The following is an 18,311-nucleotide window of genomic DNA, read 5'->3' as shown; positions in this document are numbered from 1 at the left end:
GAGAAATACAGCACAGAACAGGCCCTTTGGCCCTCGATGTTGTGCCGAACTTTTGTCCTAGGTTAATCATAGAATTTTGGACACTAAGGGAAATTTATCATGGCCAATCCACCCAACCTGCACATCTTTGGACTGTGGGAGGAAACCGGAGCACCCGGAGGAAACCCACACACACACGGGGAGGATGTGCAGACTCCACACAGACAGTGACCCAAGTCGAAATTGAACTTGGGACCCTGGAGCTGTGAAGCAATTGTGCTATCCACAATGCTACTGTGCTGCCCTTAAGAAGAAATTAATCTACACTTCATTATTCTACCATAATCCATGTACCTATCCAATAGCCGCTTGAAGGTCCCTAACGTTTCCGACTCAACTACTTCCACAGGCAGTGCATTCCATTCCCCCACTACTCTCTGGGTAAAGAACCTACCTCTGACATCCCCCCTATATCTTCCACCATTTACCTTAGATTTATGTAGATTAAAATCCCCCATGATAACTGCTGTACCATTTCTACAGTAGATGTGCAGCCACTGTCCAATACAGCACAATTGAAGGATTCTGCAACCAACACCCTCATTACCGCCGTAAAACTGCTTGTTAATAGGACAATGCCTTCTTTCTGGTCACCATCCTTTTCCTCTTTTGACTCTTCCGTGTCATGTGTCGCTTCAAATAGTCTATCATAACGAGTTGGACAGTTGAAAGCATAATGGTATTGAGAGTCATATCGAAAACATCGATTTTTCATACGCCGTGCATTTCTGGGGTTCATCTTCTATTGTAGGTTCTAACTGGGTTTCTGTCTTCATAATGTCCGTGTCCCGATCTTCTATAGTCTTGGAACCTGTTTGTAGCCGTGCGATTTCGCCATCCTGTTAGTAGTGTATGTTCCATATTCTGCTTTCTTGCAGGCTGACCTATTTAGGTCATCAAAGCCATCGGAATCGAATGTTTCCCCAGAAACTTTTTTAAAGCTTCTGTCATCTGATCGGATAAGGTATCATTATCCACAAACTGAACTCCTGTCAAAACCATGTTCCTCACTCTAGCACAGTCAAGTAATTTAAAGGCCAACACAGACTGCGGAAATTCCAGCCTGTGTTTCTGCAGCCTTTTATATAGTCTGCCAAATTCCATTACAGAGTCTTCCATGGAGAAATCCTCTATTTCCGGAACCTATTAAAATCCGACCATGCTTCATACGCACTTAACAAGTCATCTTTTTGATTAATCTTATCCATACAATGTAATAGAGTCTCCAGACCTTCTTCTGAGTCTAACTCTTCCAATTCCAGCTCAGAAAACACTTTTCTTCGGATTTTACTGTCATAAGGTAGAGAAAGAGCCAGTGCCGTACCTTGTTTCCTCTCTCCCAAGGCAGTTACTTTAGTCTACATAACTACTGCACTTCTCCGTTGGTCGTATGATACCCTTTCAGAAAATAAGGGGGGCTAGTCATATCCGGCCATCTTTATCCTCAAATCAGCCAAATATCTTTTTTTTTTCTTCTCACTCACTCCTTGGTTTGGTCGGGAAAAGTTGTATCTTTCAACCCTTCACATTTGCACAGCAACCATCCTCTGTTTTTGCTGCTGTTTTATAAAGAGTCAAAGGTTCTGCTCCTTTTTACAACAGCCTTTATTTCACTTTGACAGACTCTGCACAAAACTCTATCTTCACATCTTCTGACACAAAGGCCACCTGAAGCCCCATTACATATCACTGCCAATTATTGGATACTTAACATACATGAGACAACTAATTTGAATATGTCTTCATCCATTATGTAACAAGGGCAGCAGATCTATGGGAACACCACTATAAATTTCCCTCCAAGCCACACACCTAACTTGTAAATATATCACCGTTCCTTCACTGTCACTGGGCCAAAATCCTGGAATTTCATACAGCACAGTGGGTGTATCTACACCACATGAACTACAGCAGTTTAAGGTGGTTCACCCCCACCTTAGGGGCAATTAGGAATGGGAAACAAAAGGCTGGCCTCGCCTACAATTGCCACATCGAAAGAAAGAGACACAAATTGACTACATTCCTTTGATTCTGAGCAATGACTGAAAGCATCAGACTGTGTCGTAGTTCATTAGTGTTGGATTAACTGGCTTGCCTTACATCAACTTTGGGGAATTTACTTTGCTGTCGTTTCAGTGTCAGTACAATCTCAATTTTGTGCAGCACACAGGGAGGCGATTCAGCTATCGCACCTTTGCCAACTCTCTGAAAGAGCTCTCCAGTAAGTCAGCAACAAATACAATTCTCAGTTATGTGGTCCCATCGTGACACTGAAGCACAAAAGTGGATATTCTGACAGGAAATGCTTGGTCTTAAAGAAAGAGATTGAGATGTGGAGGTTAGGCAGGAAATTCTGGAGCTTGGGGTTGTTATTATCCGCATGGTGGATCTGCTCTAACCCAATCTTCAGCTTTCTGTCTTGTTTCAGTGTATTTTACACACTCAGTACTTTAGAAATGTTCACCCTTCAGTGTAACTCCTGTCAGGCAGCCACATGGTCTTTGCATTCATTTCTTTCCTGTTGATACTACTTCCAGGTCAAGTGCCGACAGCTCACACGGACCAGTATTTCTTTTTTAATCAATAAAATTTACATCTGATCACTTTACAATTGATACAAACTCTTGCGAGAACTTTTCAAACATTCTTAAAATCGATTACAGATTCCACAGACCATTAAAAAAAAAATGACACATTTTCCTTACTGTATTGGTCCTGGGTCAAAGGGCTCGGGCAGCTGAAGACGAGGCTGCCAATGGCAGAGTGATTAAAATGGCAAACTCTTGATATCTTTTCCAGTGCTGCTTTCTGTTTACCACCTGAGGAAATCTGGTGTGTGCAGTCGTTGTGCCTGTCAACATTCACTGCCTCACTGAGGTCAGATACTCTTTTCCAGTAATTTTTCGCAAGTCTAAGTGTCCCATAGAGCCCAACAGCACAGGAACAGGCCTTTCGGCCCATTATGTTTATGCTGACCATCAAGTGCCAGCCTATACCAATCCCATTCACCAGCACTTGGTCCATAGCCTACTCTGCCGCGCCGATTTAAGTGCTTGTCCAGACGCACCAGTTTGAACCTCAAACATGACTAGGTCACTGACTGACAGGGCTAGACTATAGAAACTATACAGCAGAGAAGGGGATCGTTCGGCCCACCTTGTCCATGTTGACCCAAAGACACCAGGTGCCCTTTCTAATCCCATCTTCCCGCACATGGCCCATGGCCCTGTAGCTGAAACTTAAGGTACAGATCCAGGTACTTTTTAAAAGAGTTTAGGATCTGTGCCTCCATCACCAGCACGGTAGCACAGTGGTTAGCACAATTGCTTCACAGCTCCAGGGTCCCAGGTTCAATTCCGGCTTGGATCACTGTCTGTGCGGAGTCTGCACAACCTCCCCGTGTCTGCATGGGTTTCCTCCGGGTGCTCTGGTTTCCTCCCACAGTCCAAAGATGTGCAGGTTAGGTGGATTGGCCATGATAAATTCCTCTTAGTGTCCAAAATTGCCCTTAGTGTTGGGTGGGGTTACTGGGTTATGGGAATAGGGTGGAGGAGTTGACCTTGGGTAGGGTGCTCTTTCCAAGAGCCGGTGCAGACTCGATGGGCCGAATGGCCTCCTTCTGCACTGTAAATTCTATGATTCTATGTGGAGTTTGCATTTCCTCCTCGTGTCTGCGTGGGTTTCCTCCGGGTGCTCCGTTTCCTCCCAAAAGTCCTGAAAGACGTGCTGTTAGGTGAATTGGACATTCTGAATTCTCCCTCTGTGTACCCGCACAGGTGCCGGAATGTGGCGACGAGGGGATTTTCACAATAACTTCATTGCAGTGTTAATGTAAGCTTACTTGTGACAATAAAGATTATTATTATTATTACCTTTCCAATCTCCCCTTGTAGCTACAATTTTCCCGCCCTGGTAACATTCTAGTAATTCCTCTCTGCAGTCGCTCCAGGAGACTTTTCTGCAAGAAGATGATTCTCGAGTTGCCCCTCACTGTAAAAGCTTCATTCAGCATGTTCGCACATAGTTAGTGAAAAAGGTTCTCTGACACCTGTAATGATCTCCACAAACACATAGCCATGCTGGCTGGCTAGACTATCTGTGAGTAACTCCCTGTATTCCTCACCTCCCACAACACATCCCAACCGCACTCTCTCCTGTAACTACCCTCAGAATAAACTGCTTCCCACAAATTACCTTAAACTGTAAACAGGCGACTCTCTATCCTTTGAGCTTCCAATAACCATCATATTTTCACTGCTCATCTGCTCTGTGCCCTTAATCCCAATAAAACTTCCTATTTATGTTCTCAATATATAGTTCTCATGTGCTCTCTCCAAACCCCATATAAACCTCAGAATATCTGGTGCACAATTTGTTTAAATCACCCATCACTAGAATCATAGAATTTACAGTGCAAAAGGAGACTATTCGGCCCATCAAGTCTGCACCAGCCCTTGGAAAGAGCACCCTACCTAAGCCCACACCCCCACCCTATCCCAGTAACCCAACCCAACCTTTTTGGACACTAAGAGGCAATTTATCATGGCCAATCCACCTAACCTGCACATTTTGGACTGTGGGAGGAAACCGGAGCACCCGGAGGAAACCCACGCAGACACGGGGAGAACGTGCAGACTCCGCACAGACAGTGACCCAGGCCGGGAATCGAACCTGGGACCCTGGAGCTGTGAGGCAACTGTGCTAACCACTGTGCTACCGTGCCCCCCCCCCCCATGTGTTGGACTACATCAAACATTATTGTGGAATCAATGTGGAGAATTCCAGCTCTTGTCATTGTCTGCACAGCATAAATGAATAATCTTTATTAGCGCCACAAGTAGGCTTACTTTAACACTGCAATGAAGTTACTGTGAAAATCTCCTAGTCGCCACACTCCGGCGCCTGTTTGGGTACACTGAGGGATAATTCAGAATGTCCAATTCACCTAACAAGCACGTCTTTCGGGACTTGTGGGAGGAAACCGGAGCACCCGGAGGAAACCCACGAAGACACAGGGAGAACGTGCAGACTCCACACAGACAGTGACCCAAGCCGGGAATCGAACCTGGAACCTGGCGCTATGAGCCCTGGCACTGTGTGCTAACCACTGTGCTACCGTGCCGCCCATCACAGATCCAATTTTATTAAAAGTCCCAAAATTCAAATTGTCCACATTTTCTGATCTTGTTTCACTGATTTCACTGAAGACATTTCTGACGACTCAAAAGACATGCATGAGGAATGAACTCAGTTTGAAATTTGGTCAATTGAATCAGTTGAATTCAGATTAATATGGAGACTGTCCGACCTTTGAATCGCCTTTCTAAAAACATGTTGGTGAGAAAATGTTTTGAATTGGATGGAGCAGGGTTGTGTTTGATCAGTGCATTGCGGTTAGGGTTACTGCAGCCACATCAAGGGAATTAATCTCTCTTTGTGTTTTGACAATATTTTTATTCTGTCACTGTGATTGGCCAATTAGATCAGTGGCCAATGCATTTTGGTGGTTTGACTTCTGGCGATTTCGCTCTGTTGTATTTTGAACAATAAAGTATATCTTCCCTGCAGTTAGTGATGCTAATGATCCAATGTGCTGGGTCCGCCTGGGAGGGTGCATTGCAGCTGAATCAAACCCTCCCCTTTGATGATCCAGTTCCTGACGGTGATTCTAGAATGCTCAACGGCCCTATATTCAATTTAGCAGCAAGAATCCATCCTTTGAGTTATCTGTGAGCAGATTTTTCAATTCACATCAAATTACGTTTTGAAGGGCAAAATTCTAATCTTATTGATCGCAATATATTTACACTTAGCAAGTATTTAATTTGTCCTGACTCTGGGCAGCTGCTGACTTCACTTAAAGATCTCTGAGATAGTAACGTTAGCCAAGCTTGCTCAATGGAGCTTCAAGTTACTCAGAGAAATATTTATCCTTGGATCACCTTAATCTTTTTCCTCGTTAGCGGGAAGGCAGATCTGAAGCCTGAGTCGAAGATGATGTCTTTTTGATGAAAGATTGATTTGACTGACGCCAAAAATCTAAAAAATACACTTGTTGAAAATGTCCTCCTGGTAAGAATTTAAATGGATCATCATTTCCCTGAGATTCATCAGTCATCCAAAAATGAGTTAAAGGCTTTATAACAAGGTGCAATTTGTTAGGAAGTTTGATTGTAATTTAGTAATGTTCTTTACAGAGGCTTGTGAACTTTAACTAATCTCCAATTCTGGCTGGGTAGGTACGGTCAATGCAACTTTAGGATTTGCTGACAGATCTGGAGGATTTAGAAAGCTGAAATGTTACAATGGAAAGACGGTGAAGGAATCTGAGACACTGATTTCCAAAACTGGCTTTGAATTCCCTGAACACGTGGCTTCAGCAGTTTGTGGATAATGTCTACAGCTTGTGTTTGTCCCTCACAATTGTGGTAATTATATTGCTGGAGGGAGCAGCAGTAAGAGGAGAGTATAAAGTATAAAGTTTGCTTCATCCATCGCCTGTTGTAAATTCACTGGGGAAGTTAGAGACGTGCTATCTGCCTTGTGAAGCTTGGCTCTACGACTGTTTGGAAGCTTCTGTCAAAACGGAAGACTTTTCATAACTAGAAACTGTGCATTGTTGGAATCAAAAGGCTAACTTGAGGCTAACTAGTCCCAGAGCAGAGATGAAGACTGGTTTGGAAAATAGAAAAATTCAAGCAGGTTTCGGACAAGCTGTCCGTCTCTTCATGTTGTTAGTTTTCCTTACTCTGCCTCCGGGATCAGTGTATCACAAGAACAGAGCAAACAGGAACAGAGGTATGGTCTGTATACCTTGCTCTGCCATGCGTAACATTTTGTCTGAAATGTTACACTAACTGCACTGTCCTGCTCTGTCACCATATCCCTCAATACCCTTTGTGCCAGAAAACCTATTGATCACAGACTTGAAGGATGCTTAATGACTGAGAATCCTCGACTCGGGTAAAAATAAAAGATTTGAATGTTTCAAAGTGCCAGGACCATCCCCACTATCCAGTTACATTGTGCTGATAACATATTGGGCACCATCTAACCAAATTGCAACAGAGCCCCGTGTCGAGCGCTTTTAGCCAGGTGTTTCCTGATGCTCACAGCGTCAGAGAAACACCCTGCTACCTGGGGCCTCAGCAGTGGCACTGCCTGGGTGCCCAGGCGGGACCAGCAGTGCCAAGGTGCCACTCTTCCCAGAGGGCAACCACCTGGAGGCCACCGATTCCCTGGGAGTTTGGGAGATGCCTCCTCTCCCCCACCCCCCCTCAGTGCCATTTTGTCTGGTCCCCGTTTATGGAGACCATCACTGAACGGTGCCCGTCTGAGGTTTCCGAGGTGAAGGGGCTAGATCCCTGGGCCTTGGTAGATCAGGCAAGCTGCATTATGGAGTGAGACTAGCTGCCTGGCTCTAATATGCAGATTTGCAAACCACTGATCCCACCACAATGGGTGGGATTCAGATCGGGACGTCTCGCCAGATCCCATTAGATCTCGCAAGGCATGGCGAGCCGAGTAGATCCTGGAGGAGGCCTCACCCGTTTGGGTGCAATGTGGCGGGTGGATCATGCCCACTGTAAACCGTGTCGATGGAAACACAGAATTACAAAGAGATATTGAAAGATTCATTGAATAGGTAATTGGATTTTAATGTAGATAAAGTGTGAGATCATTCACTTTAGACCGAAAAATAGTAGAATAAGTATAAACATAATAATAGTAGAATAAGTATAAACATAATAATAGTAGAATGAGTATATGTCGAAGGGTAGAAAGCTAGAAACAGTTAAAATTCAAAGAGTGTTGAGCTTCTAGATACACAGATCGTTAAACTGTCATAAAACGATACTGAAAATAATCACGAGGTTAATGGAACGCAGGCCTTTGTATCTGGATGGTAGCCATGATGTGGAGATGCCAGCGTTGGACTGGGGTGAGCAAAGTAAGAAGTCTTACACCAGGTTAAAGTCCAATGTCATACTCCCACAATCTCCCCATACCCCTCGCTAGACACCTACAGAGTCTAGGGGCACGATGTAACCCACAAAAACCAGAGCGACCCCGCTGTCAAACGGGATTCTGTTGTTATTTTCTGGCCATGGCTCACTCCTCAGTGTTGGAGGAAGGCGGGCACCATTTCTAAATGCCACCCTGATCTCATGCCCTCCCTCGGGCACCAGACTGAACCCCTCCCCCCCCCCCCCCCCCCCACTGCTCCAACTTATCTCTTAGGGGGTTCTCGAGCCCATCTTCATCCACCTCATAAGGGCAGAGCACCCCCTGATCTGCCCCCTGATCTGATCCCTGGCCTGGGCAACCTGGCTCCTGGGCACCTTGGCACTGGCACCCTGGCAGTGCCCTGCCTGCCTGTTAGTGGCATCCAGACAGCCTGGCAGTGCCAGGGTGCCCAAGTGGCAGTGCCTATATTCCAGATTAGCACTGGCAAGGTGCCTGGGTTCCAGTGGGATTGCCAAGGTATCGCCCTGCCCAGAGCCCAACAAACCAGGGGCCTCCATTACGCCTGGTCCACGTTTGTGTGACCCAGTGCTAAACGCAGACATGGCAAGGTCACCCAGGCACGGGATTTCATTCCCAGGCCTCTGGAAAATTGGGCGGCAACACATTTTAATGAATCTGATGACTCAGTTAAATATGTTAATCTAGATTTCGCCCAGCGAGGGCGAGATCCAGATTGTGACATTTCGTGCGATCTTTAAATGTCGCAAGGCGTTTTGAGCATGGCAAACTCTCGCAAGATTGAATGGTATCATCATGTCACTGAGTCAGGAGCAATAAGGCTGCTCGACGTATATCTATTTACTTCTTAAATGTATTCAGTGACTTGGCCTCCACAACCTTCTGTGGAAGCGAATTCCACAGGTTCACTACCCTCTGAGTAAAGATGTTTCTCCACATCTCACCCCCTGAGACTGTGACCCCTTGTTCCAGCCACCCCCATCCAGAGGAAACGTCCCTGAATTCAGTCTGTACAGCCATGTCAGAAGTTTGTAAGATTCAATAAGATCCCCTCCCTCATTCTTCTAAACTCCAGTGAATACAGACCCAGCCACCCCAGTCCCTGTATGTGCCTTATTAACTTCTCCTTGTTATCATATTTCTCCACATTGAACTTCATCTGCCCCCTATCTGCCCACCCCACCAACCTGTCTCAGTCCCTTTGAAGTTCCACACTGTCCTCCTCACAGTTTATAATAATTCCAATTTCCATCTGATCCGCAAACTTTGAAACTGTCTCCTGCACATCGAGATCTAAATCATTAATATTTATCAGGAAAAGCAAGTGTATCAATAGCGACTCTGAGGGAACACCGTCACAAACCTTCCTCCAACCCCAAAAATGTGCATTAACCATTACTCTCTGCTTCCTGTTATTCAGCCAACTTTGGGTGCACGTTGTTACGGTCCCTCTTAGTCCATGAGCTACAACTTTTCTAACTAACTAAATTGAGGAAAGACCGATTTGATTACCAGCCAGGAGGTATCCAGGAACTGAGTGAGTGCAGTTCCTCCAATTTTCACACACAGTAGGTGCTAATTACAGATATATTTGGTTTTGATTGGGACTTCCTCAGAGAAGAGAGAAGAGAGAGCAGTTTAAAACTCAATTGTCCCGTGCACTGGCATGTTTCCTAACGAGTTTGTTCTCTCGAGCAATTCTATTTCTTTGTAATCTGTTCATTTATAAAGCCCAGACTCGGCCATGTTAATAATTAAGACCTTTCCATGTGTACTGTTTTCACAGCGTGTCAGTGAGAAGGTTGGCGGTTCGGAAGGGACCAAACTCGACTATGACTTCAAAGAAATGGAAAAAGTAAGTGATACAGTCGTCCTACTGAATGGATTTACAGTTCCATTGTCACCATCATCCCTTGATATGCCAGACAGGATGAATGGGACACCCTCCCATTATGGATGTCTGTTTATTATTGCCGTGCGTGGATTGGCTTTTCGTTTATACTGAAAAAGGCGTTTGCAGGATATCACCCACAACCAAGTGGTGAAAAACATCACAAAACCGTCTGGGGCATCGATTAGATTTGCAACAGTTTCTGATTGTTTCATCTACGAGTGGGTCTTCTTATTGTCTCTCACACTGCCACACAGAAATTACTTCCTGCAACCTCCTTTAAACAATTCACAAACACAAAATGGCTACGATCCCAATCATGTTTCCAAATTAGATATTGGGTTAGCCCCAGTTTGGGGGGGGGGGGGGGGCATAGTCCCATCCATTGTCTTTTTAGTCAAGAAAATTAATCTTTGAAAAGCCTCAGCCATTAATTTGAATGGTTTCCATTCTCCCAAGCTTCGAGGAGATTAGAAAGAGCTATTTACTCCTCCAGGGAAGCCACAATGAGATTCTGTTTACCCTTGTGGAAATACAAATTAAATTTCAAATGTCTTTTCATATCTGGGTATGCTTATCACTAATCCACCTGCAGCTTTCTAGAGCTTGAGCACATTGCAGTTGTAAAAGATCAGGTGACTTTCAACAGCCATCTTTCAGGCTTTGTGTTTGCATTTAAGAGAAAGATGAGCATTTATACAAAAATCTACAATATGACAACTACACGTTCATGACAATTGTCACACAGGAACACAGGAACTAGAATCCGGAGCAGGCCACCAAGCCCTTCAACCCTGCCCCACCGCTCAATACCATCAAGGCTGACCTATTCCGGCCTCAACTCCTTTCCTGTGTCGTTTCCCCAAAGCCCTCTATTCATCGATCTATCAAACATCCATCCATCTCCACTTTAAATTCTTCCAATGATCCAGCTTCCCCACCCTCCGGGACAGAGAATTCCAGAGATTCCCCTCCTGGAGAGAGAATTCCAGAGATTCCCCTCCCTCCGGGATGGAGAATTCCAGAGATTCCCCCCCCCCTCTGGGAGAGAGAATTCCAGAGATTCCCCTCCCTCCGGGAGAGAGAATTCCAGAGATTCCCCTCCCTCCGGGACAGAGAATTCCAGAGATTCCCCTCCCTCTGGGAGAGAGAATTCCAGAGATTCCCCAGCCTCCGGGGCAGAGAATTCCAGAGATTCCCCTCCCTCCGGGACAGAGAGTTCCAGAGATTCCCCTCCCTCCGGGAGAGAGAATTCCAGAGATTCCCCTCCCTCCAGGAGAGAGAATTCCAGGGATTCACCTTTCTCCGGGACAGAGAATTCCAGAGATTCCGCTCCCTCCGGGGCAGAGAATTCCAGAGATTTCCCACCCTCCGGTAGAGAGAATTCCAGAGATTCCCCACCCTCCGGGACAGAGAATTCCAGAGATTCACCTCCTTCCGGGATGGAGAATTCCAGAGATTCCGCTCCCTCCGGGGCAGAGAATTCCAGAGATTTCCCTCCCTCCGGGAGAGAAAATTCCAGAGATTCCCCTCCCTCCGGGAGGGAGAATTCCAGAGATTTCCCACCCTCCGGGAGAGAAAATTCCAGAGATTCCCCACCCTCCGGGACAGAGAATTCCAGAGATTCCCCTCCCTCTGGGACAGAGAATTCCAGAGATTCCCCTCCCTCCGGGACAGAGAATTCCAGAGATTCCCCTCCCTCCGGGAGAGAGAATTCCAGAGATTTCCCACCCTCCGGGACCGAGAATTCCAGAGATTCCCCTCCCTCCGGGAGAGAATTCCAGAGATTCCCCTCCCTCCGGGAGAGAGAATTCCAGAGATTCCCCACCCTCCGGGACAGAGAATTCCAGGGATTCCCCTCCCTCCGGGATGGAGAATTCCAGAGATTCCCCTCCCTCCGGGAGAGAGAATTCCAGAGATTTCCCACCCTCCGGGACAGAGAATTCCAGAGATTCCCCTCCCTCCGGGAGAGAATTCCAGAGATTCGCCTCCCTCTGGAACAGAGAATTCCAGAGATTCCCCTCCCTCCGGGACTGAGAACTCCAGAGAATCGCCTCCCTCCGGGAGAGGGAATTCCAGAGATTCCCCACCCTCTGGGACAGAGAATTACAGAGATTCACCTCTCTCCGGGACAGAGGATTCCAGATATTTCCGTCCGGGGCAGAGAATTCCAGAGATTCGCCTCTCTCTGGGACAGTGAATTCCAGAGATTCCCCACCCTCCGGGGCAGAGAATTCCAGAGTTTCCCCACCCTCCAGGACAGAGAATTCCAGAGATTCTCCTCCCTCTGGGGCAGAGAATTCCAGAGATTCCCCTCCCTCCGGGACAGTGAATTCCAGAGATTCCCCACCCTCCGGGGCAGAGAATTCCAGAGTTTCCCCACCCTCCAGGACAGAGAATTCCAGAGATTCTCCTCCCTCTGGGGCAGAGAATTCCAGAGATTCCCCTCCCTCCGGGACAGAGAATTCCAGAGATTCCCCTCCCTCCGGGACAGAGAATTCCAGAGATTCCCCACCCTCCGGACAGAGAATCCCAGAGATTCCCCACCCTCCGGACAGAGAAGTCCAGAGATTCCCCACCCTCCGGACAGAGAAGTCCAGAGACTCCCCACCCTCCGGGACAGAGAGTTCCAGAGATTCCCCTCCCTCCGGGAGAGAGAATTCCAGAGATTCCCCTCCCTCCAGGAGAGAGAATTCCAGGGATTCACCTTTCTCCGGGACAGAGAATTCCAGAGATTCCGCTCCCTCCGGGGCAGAGAATTCCAGAGATTTCCCACCCTCCGGTAGAGAGAATTCCAGAGATTCCCCACCCTCCGGGACAGAGAATTCCAGAGATTCACCTCCTTCCGGGATGGAGAATTCCAGAGATTCCGCTCCCTCCGGGGCAGAGAATTCCAGAGATTTCCCTCCCTCCGGGAGAGAAAATTCCAGAGATTCCCCTCCCTCCGGGAGGGAGAATTCCAGAGATTTCCCACCCTCCGGGAGAGAAAATTCCAGAGATTCCCCACCCTCCGGGACAGAGAATTCCAGAGATTCCCCTCCCTCTGGGACAGAGAATTCCAGAGATTCCCCTCCCTCCGGGACAGAGAATTCCAGAGATTCCCCTCCCTCCGGGAGAGAGAATTCCAGAGATTTCCCACCCTCCGGGACCGAGAATTCCAGAGATTCCCCTCCCTCCGGGAGAGAATTCCAGAGATTCCCCTCCCTCCGGGAGAGAGAATTCCAGAGATTCCCCACCCTCCGGGACAGAGAATTCCAGGGATTCCCCTCCCTCCGGGATGGAGAATTCCAGAGATTCCCCTCCCTCCGGGAGAGAGAATTCCAGAGATTTCCCACCCTCCGGGACAGAGAATTCCAGAGATTCCCCTCCCTCCGGGAGAGAATTCCAGAGATTCGCCTCCCTCTGGAACAGAGAATTCCAGAGATTCCCCTCCCTCCGGGACTGAGAACTCCAGAGAATCGCCTCCCTCCGGGAGAGGGAATTCCAGAGATTCCCCACCCTCTGGGACAGAGAATTACAGAGATTCACCTCTCTCCGGGACAGAGGATTCCAGATATTTCCGTCCGGGGCAGAGAATTCCAGAGATTCGCCTCTCTCTGGGACAGTGAATTCCAGAGATTCCCCACCCTCCGGGGCAGAGAATTCCAGAGTTTCCCCACCCTCCAGGACAGAGAATTCCAGAGATTCTCCTCCCTCTGGGGCAGAGAATTCCAGAGATTCCCCTCCCTCCGGGACAGTGAATTCCAGAGATTCCCCACCCTCCGGGGCAGAGAATTCCAGAGTTTCCCCACCCTCCAGGACAGAGAATTCCAGAGATTCTCCTCCCTCTGGGGCAGAGAATTCCAGAGATTCCCCTCCCTCCGGGACAGAGAATTCCAGAGATTCCCCTCCCTCCGGGACAGAGAATTCCAGAGATTCCCCACCCTCCGGACAGAGAATCCCAGAGATTCCCCACCCTCCGGACAGAGAAGTCCAGAGATTCCCCACCCTCCGGACAGAGAAGTCCAGAGATTCCCCACCCTCCGGGACAGAGAGTTCCAGAGATTCCCCTCCCTCCGGGAGAGAGAATTCCAGAGATTCCCCTCCCTCCAGGAGAGAGAATTCCAGGGATTCACCTTTCTCCGGGACAGAGAATTCCAGAGATTCCGCTCCCTCCGGGGCAGAGAATTCCAGAGATTTCCCACCCTCCGGTAGAGAGAATTCCAGAGATTCCCCACCCTCCGGGACAGAGAATTCCAGAGATTCACCTCCTTCCGGGATGGAGAATTCCAGAGATTCCGCTCCCTCCGGGGCAGAGAATTCCAGAGATTTCCCTCCCTCCGGGAGAGAAAATTCCAGAGATTCCCCTCCCTCCGGGAGGGAGAATTCCAGAGATTTCCCACCCTCCGGGAGAGAAAATTCCAGAGATTCCCCACCCTCCGGGACAGAGAATTCCAGAGATTCCCCTCCCTCTGGGACAGAGAATTCCAGAGATTCCCTTCCCTCCGGGACAGAGAATTCCAGAGATTCCCCTCCCTCCGGGAGAGAGAATTCCAGAGATTTCCCACCCTCCGGGACCGAGAATTCCAGAGATTCCCCTCCCTCCGGGAGAGAATTCCAGAGATTCCCCTCCCTCCGGGACAGAGAATTCCAGAGATTCCCCACCCTCCGGACAGAGAATCCCAGAGATTCCCCACCCTCCGGACAGAGAAGTCCAGAGATTCCCCACCCTCTGCGAGGAGAAATTTCTACGCACCTCAGTTTTAAATGACTGCCCCTTTATCTTGTGCCTGTGTTCTCTTGTTCGAGACTCTCCCACTGGTGAAAACATCTCACCATCTACCCTGCCAACCCCCCCTCAGGATCTTCTATGTTTTAATAAGGTCACCCCTCACTCCTCTAAACTCCAAGGAATACAGGCCCAGACTATTTAATCTCTCTTGATGGGACAACTCTTTCATCCCAGGAATTAGACTGGTGAATCTCCTTTGGATGCCTCCAGCGTTACCACATCGTGTTTTCAGTCAGGGTATCCAAACTGTACACAGTGTTCCAGGTGAGGTCTCACCAACACCTCCCTATTTCTAAACTTCAAACCCTTAACAATAAAGGCCAAAATGCCATTTGTCTTCTTAACAACTTCTGGACCTGCCTGCCAGCTTTTTCTGATTCATGCACTAGAACACCCAGATCCCTCTGTACTTCACTCACCTGTGGTCTCTCTCCATTTAGATAATAATCTGTCTTTTGATTTCCTCCGACCGAAGTGCATGACCTCACACTTCCCACATTAAAATCTATCAGCCAGATTTTCATCCAGACACCAATCTATCGATACCCCATCGCAGAATCACAATATCTTTGTCAAAATATCCTCTTCTGCCTATTTTCGTTTCGGCAAATTGGAAACCTTGCATTCTGTTCCTTCCTCCAGGTCATTAATGCAAATGGTGAACAATTGTCACTTGTCATGTTCTATGTGATTTGGTCAGTAGTCTGCCCAGCAGAACCAGCCACTGTCGTCGGTGGTGAAGAGAAAGAGGAAGTGAAAATTCATAATGGTTTTCATTCCAATTACAGGGGTGAATTTCTATGGTATTTTTCTCATGACTCTGTTGAGTCTTTAACAGAAAGCTGCTTGTGTGTGTTAATGGTTTTCCTGTCATAGTTACAGCACAAAGTGGGAAAGGTGCTGAGGACACTCGCACCCAATGTTGTACCTCAGCAACTTGATGGTTTTAGAAAGCAATGATATATACATTGCAAATCATGCTTGAATGAAAAACATGTTTACCATGACCTTTCAAAGACTGTGGGCAAGATTCACCGAAATGGAACAAAATTCCCGAGCGAGTGCGTTTATCCGTGTGTTTCCTGGCACTCGTTGTGGAATAAAGGAGATTAGGACAGTTCCCTTCCCATTCTAATCATAGTAATCATAGAATTTACAGTGCAGAAGCAGGCCATTTGGCCCATCGAGTCTGCATCAGCTCTTGGAAAGAGCACCCTACCCAAGGTCAACACCTCCACCCTATCCCCATAACCCAGTAACCCCACCCAACACTAAGGGTAATTTTGTACACTAAGGGCAATTTATCATGGCCAATCCACCTAACCTACACACCTTTGGACTGTGGGAGGAAACCGGAGCACCCGGAGGAAACCCACGCAGACACGGGGAGAACGTGCAGACTCTGCACAGACAGTGACCCAAGCTGGGAATCGAAGCTGGAGCTGTGAAGCAATTGTGCTAACCACTATGCTACCGTGCTGCCCGTGCTCACTCCCCTTCCCAGTCCCTTCATCGTTTGCCTGAGGGATTCTGTTGATATTGTGGTGGTGAAGACGTGGTAAAGGTGAAAACCTGAAGAAGACGAGGTGTTAGCTTTCAACTACACTGCATACTTGGGGGAAAAAATTATTTCTGTTATCACTGAAGGGTGTGGAAGAAAACAAAATGTGACTCAACTGAAGACGTGGTTCCCGAGTATGTGTGACGTGGTTCCCGAGGGTGTGTGACGTGGTTCCCGAGGGTGTGTGACGTGGTTCCCGAGGGTGTGTGACGTGGTTCCCGAGGGTGTGTGACGTGGTTCCCGAGGGTGTGTGACGTGGTTCCCGAGGGTGTGTGACGTGGTTCCCGAGGGTGTGTGACGTGGTTCCCGAGGGTGTGTGACGTGGTTCCTGAGGGTGTGTGACGTGGTTCCCGAGGGTGTGTGACGTGGTTCCCGAGGGTGTGTGACGTGGTTCCCGAGGGTGTGTGACGTGGTTCCCGAGGGTGTGTGACGTGGTTCCCGAGGGTGTGTGACGTGGTTCCCGAGGATGTGTGACGTGGTTCCCGAGGGTGTGTGACGTGGTTCCCGAGGGTGTGTGATCTGAAAAAAATGGAGTTACCAGCAACGGAACAGATGGACATGGATGAAATCAGTAATGTAAACTGAAAGAGCAGATCAGGAATCCCCCCTCCCTGAATTAATGGGGGAGAGAATAGTCACTAGATTCTGGTGATAGGCACATATGTATATCAGTGTATAACTCCACATAGTTTCACCAATGTATATAACTGTATATAACACGGTATGGTAGCACAATGGTTAGCATTGTTGCTTCACATCGCCAGGGACCCAGGTTCGATTCCTGGCTTGGGTCACCATCTGTGCGGAGTCTGCACGTTCTCCCCGTGTCTGCGTGGGTTTCCTCCGGGTGCTCCGGATTCCTACCACAAATCCCGAAAGACGTGCTGTTAGGTGAATTGGACATTCTGAATTCTCCCTCTGTGTACCCGAACAGGCGCCGGAGTGTGGCGACTAGGGGCTTTTCACAGTAACTTCATTGCAGTGTTAATGTAAGCCTACTTGTAACAATAAAGAGTATTATTCTAACAGTACCAATGTATATAGCTTATGATCAATACACAGAGTGTATACACAGTTATGACCTCCTGCCAGTAGGTGGAACCAGACACACATGGAGTCACAGATATATATTGGGGGACGGACAAGGCAGTCACATCTCACCTCAGCTCGACAGTAATTTAGATATAATTATCTGTACATGGCTTTGTTGATGACCTCCCCACGTGTTAAGAATAAATACTTGTTATAACCATACACTCATGTTCTTCATAATCAGAGGAGCCATAGCTCCTCAGCGATGACTTTGGTTTCAGGTTGAATTAAGGGCAATTGGCACCAAGGATTTAATGGACAGAAGTCACTTGACAAATGTTCAATGTTCACAGCGTAATTACTCATTAATGCTGACTTAACTCCTCCCCACTGGGCCTGCACATTTACTCTTCATGCATCTTGTTCAGTCGCTGACATGGTGATGTCTCCTTGCTAACATTCCTGTTTGTTGTTAACAAGGTGAAGATCTAGCAACAGTAAGTAATGGTCTTTGTTAAACCTGAAATTATATTCAGCTCAGTAAAGCATTGACTGGACCAATCACCCTAAAGATTTCTAAATGTTATCAGCAAGATTGGGTTGCCTGCCACCTGTTTTACACACTTAAACAAACCCTGGCCTGTGGGTAACGTTTTGCAGCCTCGTCGACCGACTGGCAGCCTTCCAAACCTGCTGAAGTTGATGGACCTTTGAATGACTTGACACATTTCCTGTCCCCACGCCGATGGGGCTGTCACATTCCCCCTGGTGTGTAGATTAATTCAGTTAAACAAAGGAATGAAGCACCGTCTAACATAATCCAGGGCTGACCGTTAAAATAGTACATAATTAAGCAAAAAAAGTCAAAAAGGTCCATCACTCTGTCATCATCTGAAAATCCCTGCCAGTAGCCTTTCTATGCCAACATTGTCAAATGCAACATGTGTAGAATTGACTTGACTTTCTGTATAAAGGAAGACGCCTTTGTGGGAATTTTAAAACGTCATTTAATACAACGCTTCTGAAAGACA

The 18,311-nt window shown here is 47.5% G+C and overlaps 1 protein-coding gene across 1 annotated transcript in view; it reads left to right on the top strand.

Moving 5' to 3' along the window:
- Positions 1 to 18,311, top strand: part of LOC119970047 (endophilin-A1-like) — a 182,860-nt gene that overhangs the window by 131,152 nt on the left and 33,397 nt on the right. Inside the window, exon 2 of the mRNA XM_038803993.1 lies at positions 9,812 to 9,880. Coding sequence (XP_038659921.1) covers positions 9,812 to 9,880 — 69 coding nt within the window. The remainder of the gene's footprint in view (positions 1 to 9,811; positions 9,881 to 18,311) is intronic.

Source organism: Scyliorhinus canicula, chromosome 8, assembly GCF_902713615.1.
Source record: "Scyliorhinus canicula chromosome 8, sScyCan1.1, whole genome shotgun sequence".
In the NCBI taxonomy this organism is placed as follows: domain Eukaryota; kingdom Metazoa; phylum Chordata; class Chondrichthyes; order Carcharhiniformes; family Scyliorhinidae; genus Scyliorhinus; species Scyliorhinus canicula.
Note: the sequence above shows the minus strand (reverse complement) of the source record. Positions and strands in the feature narration are given on the sequence as shown.